This window comes from Thamnophis elegans, chromosome 8, assembly GCF_009769535.1.
Source record: "Thamnophis elegans isolate rThaEle1 chromosome 8, rThaEle1.pri, whole genome shotgun sequence".
NCBI lineage: Eukaryota > Metazoa > Chordata > Lepidosauria > Squamata > Colubridae > Thamnophis > Thamnophis elegans.
The window spans coordinates 5,808,643-5,820,478 of NC_045548.1; the positions used below are offsets into that span (position 1 = coordinate 5,808,643).

Genomic DNA, 11,836 nt, shown 5'->3' on the forward strand with positions numbered 1-11,836 from the left:
TGAGCACTCCAGAGGTATCTGAAGTTCTGGGCTGTTGTAGAAGCAAAAATTACTTTATTTAGATATATTGCCTGCTTGGTTTCGTAATATTACTGCTAGCATCATCTTTATTAATGCTGGATAAAGATGGGTATTGGCCTGCTTCAGCCGATTATTCTGATATTCTTATATTTTCCTATTCACTTGTCTTTTTTTTTTTTTTAATCTGAGGCAGAATTAGTGTTCAAAGGTTACAAATTTCTTAATACTTCTGCTGATATTGCAAAAAAAACCACAAATACTTTTGCTGATTTTCATGTCACACCGAGCAGCGTGGCATCCGAGAACTTGCATCACATAACCTCAAAAAGTAATGATTAATCTGCCTTCAACTGTACATGGATTTCACAATAATGCAGGCAGAGTGCTAAGGTCTTTTTTTTTTTCCCCCAACAAACAATATTTTAGGAACTAATCAGCCAAATGAACTCTTAGCACGGATCCATTAGTTGCCACAAGAAACCCTGCCCAAATCGAGTTCCGGAGGAACAATAATTTTTGCCTTCCTCTATACTCTTTCCAAAAAGAACGTTCACTTTAATCTGTGAACATTACCCCATTACAGAAAAAAAGCGATTATATTTTAGACTATGAAATATTTCTCCTTTCTGTTAAATTTGCAAATGTCATGTTATCAAGACATTTGTCCAAGAGCCAAGGTGGCGCAGTGGTTAAATGCAGCACTGCAGGCTACTGCTAGATCAGCAGGTCAGCGGTTCAAATCTCACCGGCTCAGGGTTGACTCAGCCTTCCATCCTTCCGAGGTGGGTAAAATGAGGACCCAGATTGTTGGGGGCAATATGCTGACTCTCTGTAAACCGCTTAGAGAGACCTGAAAGGCCTATGAAGCGGTATATAAGTCTACTGCTATTGCTATTGCTAGCCAAGAGGTAAGAATTCTTGAAACAAGAATTATTGATGGAAATCCCCTTCATACATTCTAGCACAGGGAATGTCAAAGTTGCGTCCTCACAGCACAGCAGCATCACGGGGAGCATTGCGTATTTCCCCCACCCTTTGGTAAATGGGGCGTGGGTGAGGCCAGCGGTTCCACCACAAAACCGCGTTCGACTAAAGGGCGCTCGACGAAACCGCGTAGCTGACGTCATCACAGCGCGACAACAGCGCGGAGAAAAAAGCACGCTGTAAACGCTAAACCTAAAATTAACCCCTAAACCTAAACCTAAACCCCCTAAACCTAATCCTAAACCTAACCCTAAACCTAACCCTTAACCTAACCCTAACCCTAACCCTAAACCTAACCCTAACCCTTAACCTAACCCTAAATCTAACCCTAACCCTAACCCTAAACCTAACCCTTACCTTAACTTGAATCGGCTTGCTTTCAAAGCGCTATTTAAAGAGCCCTTCTTTCTCCGCGCTCGCTGTTGTCGCCCTGCTCATGACGTCAGCGACGCGGTTTAATCGGGCGCGTTTTAGTCGAGCACAGTTTTGTCGTGCCACGGAGGCCAGCGCGTGACACATCTGGCCTGCGGCCCTCAAATTTGACAGCCCTGTTCTAGCAGAAGCACAAGGACTGAACTGTATCTAAAGAACTAAGCTTCCCATAAGGACTTCCTTGCCCCCATGTCTCATTTTTCCACATCTTTCTACTTAGCAATTCCTAAACATCCAGATTTGACCAGAAGAACACCAGCAAACAGTCTAGAAAAGCATGTCATCCATTTTCACTGTGCCTAACAATGTGTCAGTAGCTGTAAGGAAAAACTCCTGCACCGTGTCCCTGGCTGTCCATGAGGCATCTGCCCTTGACATGTTAACCAGTTCCTTGGACAAAGGAACCTGGAGGTCACCGACCATATCAAGAATGCATTCAGCACAGCTTTCCCAATGGACCAACTCCCTGTGAGAGGCCACATCTCCATGGCAGCAGATTCTCTTTAATATTACACCCCCACTGCTTCTTCATACCGGGACCATCTGCTCACTTCACTCTCTTGTACATATGCCAGCAACCAATTTACAACAACCCCGACAAGATTGTTGTTAATTTATGTGAGGGACTCCTCCTGGGATTTCTACCAGAATGATAGCCATGTTTGAAATGATCTCTGGATGTACGTGTGTGTCTGCCAATGCATATATGCGCATGCACAACAGTGGACATTCACAAAGCACACTTAGATAAGTTTGAATGAATTAAAGGTAGAGGAAATTAATGACGAGCAATACTTTTCAGAGTCATGTTTCGGTCCCTTGAGCAAAATGAAAACTGAATTGGGCAATCTCAAAGGCCGACAACTCTATTTGGAGACGAGAGCTGTTTCTGTTTTCTCAACCTTCTATTGAAATGGCAAATGGACATCTCATTTTGAAGGCTTCGTCTTCCAAGAACATTAAAACTGAAAAAAAATCATTTTAGGCAATTTTAGCATGAATTTACAGGTGTAAAGAAATAATAGGCTATTTGCAATAGCAATAGCAATAGCAATAGCAGTAGACTTATATACCGCTTCATAGGGCTTTCAGCCCTCTCTAAGCGGTTTACAGAGAGTCAGCATATTGCCCCCAACAATCCGGGTCCTCATTTTACCCACCTCGGAAGGATGGAAGGCTGAGTCAACCCTGAGCCGGTGAGATTTGAACCGCTGAACTGCTGATCTAGCAGTAGCCTGCAGTGCTGCATTTAACCACTGCGCCACCTTGGCTCAATAGGTTGGCATCAATGAAAAAATTGTTCCCAATTCAAATAGATCTTTCAAAGGATGGATTTTTCTCTCAAATAGAGCACACACACACACCAAAAAAGCAGAAACCACTCCTGTAAAAACATTGCAATTGCCCTTCGATGCTGTTTTTTTTTTCAAATTAATGCTAATCAAATACAAATTTATTGAATAGCAAGTTTACCTCAAGTTTACTTGAGAGACCGCCTGCTGCCAATTACCTCCCAAAGACCCATTAGATCACACAGGGTCGGCCTCCTCCGGGTCCCGTCTACCAGCCAATGCCATCTGGCTACTACCCGGGGGAGGGCCTTCTCTGTGGCAGCTCCAGCCCTTTGGAATGAACTCCTCGCAGAGATTCGGACCCTCTCCAGGCCTTCCGAAAAGCCGTTAAAACCTGGCTGTGTCGGCAGGCCTGGGGTTGATGAGTTCCCTTCCCCTCTCGATCTGTGTGGCTGTGTGGTTGTTGGCTATTTTAAACGCTTGTATTGTACTTTTGTGTTCCCTTTCCCCCTTGAGTTGTTCACCGCCCTGAGTCCCCCTGGGAATGGGGCGGCATATAAATAAAACAAATCTCAATCTCTTCCATAACCTTAGCTTTGGAAATTGTATGAAACAGCCAAAGTTCAAATATAATCTTGTGTATTATTATGTATCGTTGCTTAACTTTAGGTACAATATCTTCAATCTCAAGTTCTTGACTTTAAAAGGAGCATAAATATGAATAGTTTTCACCAGCTGTCATAATCACGAATCCATCAAGGACTTTTAAAGTAAAGATATGGAGACATAAACAACTCAAATTAAGGTGGAACCTTCGGGGGATGGAAAATAACAGGCGTCATGAGATGATAGCAGAGATTTTCTGATGAAATAACCAAGAGCCAGCTACCCCCCCCCAAAAAAAAAGCAGTGTTTCTAAGGTGCTCGAAATGAAAAGTTTTGTTAATGTGATTCTTAAGTATCTCCAAGAAGCCTGGCTTAAATCTGTTGCATGCTTCTGCGAACTATCTATATTATTGCCTGAAGTACTTTCCTGGCAGTGAAGTATCCTCACTTCTTTGGGATTGCCCCCAATGACTAAGGCTGGTTCCTTAATCTCCCCTAGATAAAAAAGGTCTTCAGAACTGGGCTGCAACTTTTATCTTTCCAACCTCTTGGCATTGCTGCATTTTCAAGTGCTCCTTAGCTTTGTCTCTGACCTGCATCACTTAGCTCCAATTCTTAAGTCCAATTCCTTCCAACTGGTACATATCATTCAATTTTATTGCGGTTGCCAGTGGACAAAGGTCATATTGCTCCGTGTCTCCAAATAGCCTGCTGTGGCTAGGTTTATTGCCCTGTTAATCTTCCATTTCATCTGCTGCTCGGGGCAGTTGGGAGAGAGGATAGACGAGTGGTCTCAGACAGTGGTGGATTTCAAAAATTGTTTGAACCTACTCTGTGGGTGTGGCTTCCTTTGTGGGAGTGGCTTGCTGCCCATGTGACCGGATGGGAGTGGCTTGCCGCCCATGTGACTGGATATGAAGATGCCGACGACACTTGTCAGAACCACCTTAAACTACCTCACACATAGCACTGGCATGCATAAGAATAGGATGTAAACTTGTTTTTTAAAAGGCATCTTTGGTTTGCGTTAAAACAACTTCAACACACGCAATGTTCTGATTGCCCTGGGCCGAGAGTCTTGGATGACAGCCTCTCATGTTCTTGCAGTTTCTCATCTGAATTACTACAACACACTCAGAGGTGGGTTCCTACCAGTTCGCACCTATTTGGTAGAACCGGTTCGTCAAATCTACCGAACCGGTTAGAAGAGGTTCCCCCAGTGGACCCGGAAAGCAGGCCACACCTACAGAAGAGGTTCCAAAATGTTTTGAAACCCACCACTGGTCCTTGGATATGATTATTCTACACTATCATGCTCCTATTTATAAAACTCAGTGCCTCTGTGAAAGGTGAGGATGACTACTGCGTTTGTGGTGCAATCGGAACATTGCGTGTGTTGAAGTTGTTTTAACACAAACCAAAGATGCCTTTTAAAAAACAAGTTTGCATCATATTCTTATGCATGCCAGTGCTGTGTGTAAGATAATTTAAGGTGGTTCTGACAAGTGTCGTTGGCATCTTCATATCCGGTCACATGGGCGGAAAGCCACTCCCATCCAGTCACATGGGTGGCAAGCCACTCCCACAAAGGAGGCCACACCCACAGAGTAGTTCCAAAAAATTTTTGAAACCCACCACTGCTGGAATGTCTAGTAGGCTTTGGTAGAGAATAGGAAGAGAGATTTTGGTAATAGGAGAGCATCAAACATACAGAAGGGTTGTTGGCACCATGGGAAAAGCAAGAGAATGTCCATTCTTTCCCCAGTAAATAAATCAATATTAAGGGTGTGTTAAACCTGAAAGGCAAGCTAATTGCTAATTAAAAAAAACCCAATTAATTGTGCTGATTTTAAAAAGAAATACGTGTTAAATGTCAGGATTTTAGACTTGTCTTCCACAATGGCTACTTGCTTTGATAGAGATGACACAAGATCTAGCTTTCTTCTAGGATCTCCTGCCTCTGAAATTTTGGGACAGCCAAGTTCAAGACGAGGGCATGAGTGTCTGAATTTCGATATTTTACAACAGTATGGGCGAAGTGAAGAAAAAATTCTCAGGTGTATTGATTAGTTCTAAACCGTGTGGTTAGACATACCTTCTCTCTTAAATCCCCTTGGCACCACACCAATTGTCTCTACTTCAGGAACTTCATCTTCTTCTGCATTGGAAACATTAGGTGGAACAGCCCTCCGTCCACTCAAGACAGGAGGAGTTTTCTTAGTTGGTTCTGACATTGTAGTTATCTCACTGATGCCTCCCCTACATCAAGGAAGCAAAGAGGAAAAAAGTTAATGCGAACAAGCCATCACTACACTAAGCTGATCATGGTATTGCCCGTGTGTGTGTGTGTGTGTGTAGAAAAATAGATACAATACAATAGTTGGAAGGGATCTCGGAGGTCTTCTAGTCCAACCCCCCTACCTAGGCAGGGAACCCTACACCACAAATGGTTATCTAACATCTTCTTAAAGACTTCCAGTGTTGGGACATTCACAACTTCTGGAGTCAAGTTGTTCAACTGATTAATTGTTCTCACTGTCAGGAAATTTCTCCTTAGTTCTAAGTTGCTTCTCTCCTTGATTAGTTTCCACCCATTGCTTCTTGTTCTACCCTCAGGTGCCTTGGAGAATGCAAGCTAATGTCACAAAAACATCCCAAAACATTTCTCTTATATAGATATATGACAAAAAAGCTAAGAAAAGAACATTGTCAATTTACTAATAATATCCGGAATATTCATTTTTAAAAAAAAAAAAAAGTATGCAACTTTAAAATAAAATAAAAAAACTAAGCATGCTATCTCTTTGGTCCTATACAAACTACCAGGAAAAAAATGTACAGGAAATTCACTGGATTTCACAATTCCTGGGTCAATTCTGGTATGTATATTGAGGCTTCCTGAAAATGCTTTCAACAATTTATTACAGCTTGCTCATAAAATATGTTCTCCAAACTCAACTGTTCCCAAGCACCAGTTCAAGCAATCATGCAAAATATTGTTTTCCCCGTAATTAATAGACTATGAAATCAATCAATTAGAATGAATTCTAAGGAATATACCTTGTCTTAGAAGTTGTGTGTCTTGTTTCTCCTCAGTTTCACAAATAGAGCAAGCTCTATCCAAATGTAGGCTTGAGCAAAGGCTATATATGGTCTCTTCTACCCCCACCACGCCCTTCCTCCATCCCCCTCCCTTCATGCCTGCAACATGACAGTCATCATAAAACAAGAGGAGAGTTGTCTCTGCTCCTCTTCTCTATTTTTAAAAATATTTTTATTGAACGTTTTAATAGCAATAATAAGAACTCCTACAAACTAAAAGAGAAACAAGAAAAATGAAAGAAAAAGGTAAACGTGCAATAAGAAAAGGTATAGAAGAAAGTAGGAAAAAGGAAAAAAAATTTAAAGTGGCTTGTGAAACTCTTCACAGCAGTTATAAGTACAATTATATTTTAACCTTTCTCACTAAAGTAACACCATGTCTCTCTTCTTTCTACAATCATTCCTAAGCATAACACTATCAATGAAAAGTACACTTTTTAAAAAAAAAATTACAGAAAAAATCCATAAGAAATTTCCAGCCACCAATAAATATAGATATTGTCCTTTCTCTAATCAAAGAAATTAGTTTGTCATTTCAGTAAGTCCTGTCAATTTTATCAAGCGTTCCTCCACGCTAGCTGATGCCGAATCTTTTCACCTTTGTGCATTTAATAATCTTGCCACAGTACAGAACGATATATTGAAATAAATGTTCATGGCTTTTTTCTATCCCTTTATTCATCAACCCTAAATGGAAAAGTTATGGATTCGATTGAATATTAATCTGTTCCACTTCTCTTATTAGCTTTTCTCCATCTGATTCTCATTTGAGAGGCAAATTAATACTAATCATTTAAAGGGTTATATAGAGACTGAAAGATGGAAAATATAACGACATTGGAATATAATTATAAACTATAATAAACAACAGGCTTTCTCAGCCTTTAGAACAGTCTGCGTATCTGTACTGGACATGCAACCTAAATATCATAAGATGATCCCAAACAAGATTATGAAAATGCAAAAGTGTTTTTAACTCAAACCAGAACTGGATTCAGAGAAAAAGTTCAAAGAGGCAACTACAGATATGAGACAACGGATGGAGTCTGAAATATATATTTTAACCAGCTCTTGGAAATTCAACTAAAGCTCTCTTTTAATCATCTGGGTGTGAAAGTCATATAGTACAGGGTTTGCATTTAAAGATGCATTTTACGGTTCACCGACAAATGCGCGCCGACAAAAGCACGCCATCAACAAACAATGGGAAAACAATGCAATAACCCTAACCCCAACCCCAACCCCAACCCCAACCCCAACCCTAACCCTAACCCTAACCCTAACCCTAACCCTAACCCTAACCCTAACCCTAACCCTTATCTTAACCCTAATCGCGCTTTTGTTTACTAAATAAGTAAATAAATAACCCTAACCCTAGCCCTAACCCTAACCCTTACCCTTACCCTAACCCTAACCCTAACCCTTACCCTTACCCTAACCCTAACCCTAACCCTAACCCTAACCCTAACCCTAACCCTAACCCTAACCCTTACCCTTACCCTTACCCTTACCCTAACCCTTACCCTTACCCTAACCCTAACCCTAACCCTTACCCTTACCCTAACCCTAACCCTTACCCTTACCCTAACCCTAACCCTAACCCTTACCCTTACCCTTACCCTTACCCTAACCCTTACCCTTACCCTAACCCTTACCTTAATCCTAATCACGCTTTTGTGGGCGCGCATTTGTCGGCGCCCTTTTGTGGGCGCGATTTCTAACTCGCGGTTTTCTCGGCGCGCTTTTCTCAGCGCGATTTTGTCGAGCGCGCATTTGACGGGTCACGGCATTTTACATGCAAACTTTTTTGATCTCCCACTGTCTTGGCAGATGATAAAGATTGTGGCTTTGCATACGGCAGTCTCTAAGTTTTGCCTAGTGCTTCCCTTGATTCTTTTGGTGTCACATACAGATTTTAAAAATCTAGGCTTTTAAATATCTGATGACCAATTTCTTCTACCTTGGTAGGAAGTTGAGAGAAAATGCTGTAACACAGCTGTCTCTAAATCTTCCCAGTTCACAGACAGCAAGATTAGAAAACAAAGATCCACAGAATCTATTTCCTTTTTTTAAAAATTTTCTTTCCCCTCATATTGGTTGCAACAACAAAATAATCAGCTAGTTCTCCAAACTCCCCAGCACTAGGTATTTGGAGGTTTATATTATCCTGTAAAGATTTTTTGAAGAGCAAGATCATAATGGCTCACTGAAACAATAGTAAGGAAGATGCCATTTTAACTCTAGGGGTATAGTATTCCAAAGGAGGGAAGCCAACATGAAGAAGTCTCCCCCTAATTCCTGATGTTACTCTTTAGGGGCAGAGACTACAACAAGTCAGAAATGGTCAACTTCAGTAGCTTCACTAGATAAACCAGTTCATGAAATCAATTCCATAGTACGTTTACGATTATCTTGATTGAGATAGGCTGCAACATCATATTCTTGCAAGTCTGCCTATGTTGTACCTCCTCCTCTTCTTATCGTTCAGTGAATTAGGAAAGTGTCTATATGAGTGATTTCTGAACATCATTTGGATGTTCTGAACTTTAGCAATAACGCTTAGATTTACCCTGTTTTCCCAAAAATAAGACCTCCCTGATAATAAGCCCAATCGGGCTTTTGAGCACATGTGCTAAAATAAGACCTCCCAAAAAAATAAGCCCTCCCCAAAAATATTGCAACACAACAGCAACCATCAGGTAACCTTGCTCGCCGCCGCCTGGACCTCAAAAATAATAAGACCTCCCCAAAAATAAGGCCAATCACTTATTTCGGGTGTCAAAAGAAAATAAGACCCTGTCTTATTTCCGGGAAACATTGTAGCAATAGCAATAGCAATTAGACTTATATACCGCTTCATAGGGCTTTTAGCCCTCTATAAGTGGTTTACAGAGTCAGCATATTGCCCCCACAGTCTGGGTCCTCATTTCACCCATCTCGGAAGGATGGAAGGCTGAGTCAACCTTGAGCCAGTGAGATTTGAACCACTGAACTGCAGATAACAGTCAGCTGAAGTATGTATGTATCAGGGGTGGGTTTCTCGCCCCGTTCCAACCGGATCGGTTGGAACGAGGCCGGCGGCGTCCTCGCGCACGCACGCGGCATCCTCACGCACGCACGCAGCGCGCGCATGCGTACTAGCGTCTGCGCGATGCTCCAGCTGCTCCTGGAGGATCACACAGCGCTGTATGCGTTCTGCGCATGCGTGGAAAGTGCAGAATTCGTAAAAACCAGGTAAGGAGCGGGCGCGGGTGTGCGGGCGCGCGCGGGCATGGGGGGGGCTTCGCCGTTCCCGGAAGTTACTTACTTCCGGGTTCGGCGACCAACCGGATCGCAGGGACCGGTGCGAACCGGTCGAAACCCACCCCTGGTATGTATGTATATACCACTTCATAATGCTTTACAGCACTATCTAAGCAGTTTACAAAGTCAGAATATTGCCCCCAACAATCTGGGTCCTCGTTTTACGACCTCAGAAGAATGGAATGCTGAGACAACCTCGAGCCGGTCAGAATCGAACTCCTGGCAGTGAAATGCAGAGCTGGCCTCCAAATATGCATTCTAGCCAATGTGCCACCCTGGCTGTTTAGGCCCTGTCTTCCTCCTTAGTCTGTAAAGAAGGTAAATGAAAAGTGCCCAGATCCTTTGCTTCTAGTTCAGGCCTATCATCTTCTCAAAAACCTGAAAACTGGTGCGATAGCTGTCTCAATGGGCAGATATTGTCCTTGTCAAGGCAGGAAGACCACCCTCTCTAAAAGAAGCTACCTTTATTCAACCTTCTGTTATCTCCCTGATAGCTTTTATGAGCCAAGCAGGGTTGGAATTCAAACCACATAAGGTAAAGTTGATACAGAGAATGTACCCTTTCCTTAGCATTCACAGGCTTAGATTTCTCCTAGATTTCGCCTCAGTTGTTTTTTACTAGACTAATCCAGCTAATGTCTAGCTCCAAATATGTATAAGGGATTTTGTCTTCCAGATTCCTCCAATGCTCCAAGTTATCTGTAACCAATCTCCTACCACGTTTTTCAGGATGCAAGTGTTCAGATCACCATAAGTGATAAGCAAACCACAAAAGTATTGTTGCCTTGCCACTTATGCCGTCATAGAAAAAAACTCAAATCTGAGCTCTTTCACATATTAACTCTTTGTTCTGCATTAGCGTAATTTCACATTTACTGCTTACTACCCACAAAATAAATGTGCAAACCAAATAGGCATGATAGTTGCCATTTTTGTTTACAGTGGATGACTGTTAAGTTTCCATAATGTTCAATATAAGTCCTGAAAAGTGTTCAGGCTCCCTTATAGCAGCTTTTCCAAATCTAAGCTGTTCTAGAATGATAAAATTTGAACTATAATTCCATTTTCCCCGTAGCATGGCCATTTGGGATATTCTGGATGCACCAGGATTTGAGGAAGGCTGGTCTGGGAAATAATATACATATGACTTCCTGATGTTGTCTAATATTTCAGAACTGTATTGATAATATTTACGAAAACAATTGGAAAGCAGAAATTGACTCCATAAGTCAAGGTAGGTATCTTCATTCCAAGAACTAAACTTGGAACTTCATTATTTGACCAGTTAACTGACAGCAGATTGCAGATGATGTATGATTTGTAATTTGAGAGGATGCTAGCATATATTTGGTGAAAAACATATAATAAACCCATTCCTGTGCTTTTAAATAGGAAGGAACCAAGAGAAATGTATATTCATTCGGTTATAGGCCCAATGAACTTGGTTCACACCAGTGGTGGGTTTCAAAAATTGTTCGAACCTACTCTGTGGGTGTGGCCTCCTTTGTGGGAGTGGCTTGCCGCCCATGTGACCGGATATGAAGATGCCAACGACACTTGTCAGAACCACCTTAAATTACCTCACACACAGCACTGGCATGTGTAAGAATAGGATGCAAACTTGTTTTTTAAAACGCATCTTTGGTTTGCGTTAAAACAACTTCAACACACGCAATGTTCTGATTGCACCACAAACGCAGTAGTCATCCTTACCTTTCACAGAGGCACTGAGTTTTATAAATATGAGCATGATAGCGTAGAATCATCATATCCAAGGACCAGTGGTGGGTTTCAAAAAAGTTTGGACCCTCTTCTGTAGGTGTGGCCTGCTTTCCGGGTCCACTGGTGGAACCTCTTCTAACCGGTTCGGTAGATTTGACGAACCGGTTCTACCGAATAGGTGCGAACTGGTAGGAACCCACCTCTGGTTCACACAAACACACAGAAATCAAAGGATAGAATTCTCACAGTGAACACAAACCAGTTCAAATGGATTCTATGACTTTAATAAAAGGAATCTAAAAATCACAGCACTATTGCATCTATAGGGGAATCTGAATTAGTCAACATTAGATAATTAAATGAGGTGGCACCAC

The 11,836-nt window shown here is 41.9% G+C and overlaps 1 protein-coding gene across 1 annotated transcript in view; it reads right to left on the bottom strand.

The window, feature by feature from the left end:
• The window catches only part of F13A1 (coagulation factor XIII A chain), a 118,174-nt gene extending 111,697 nt beyond the window's left edge, over positions 1–6,477 (bottom strand). The window contains exons 1-2 of the mRNA XM_032223488.1: positions 6,396–6,477; positions 5,431–5,594 (exon numbers count right to left, since the gene is read on the bottom strand). Coding sequence (XP_032079379.1) covers positions 5,431–5,569 — 139 coding nt within the window. The 5' untranslated portion in view covers positions 5,570–5,594; positions 6,396–6,477. The remainder of the gene's footprint in view (positions 1–5,430; positions 5,595–6,395) is intronic.
• Between the last annotated feature and the right edge of the window lie 5,359 nt (positions 6,478–11,836).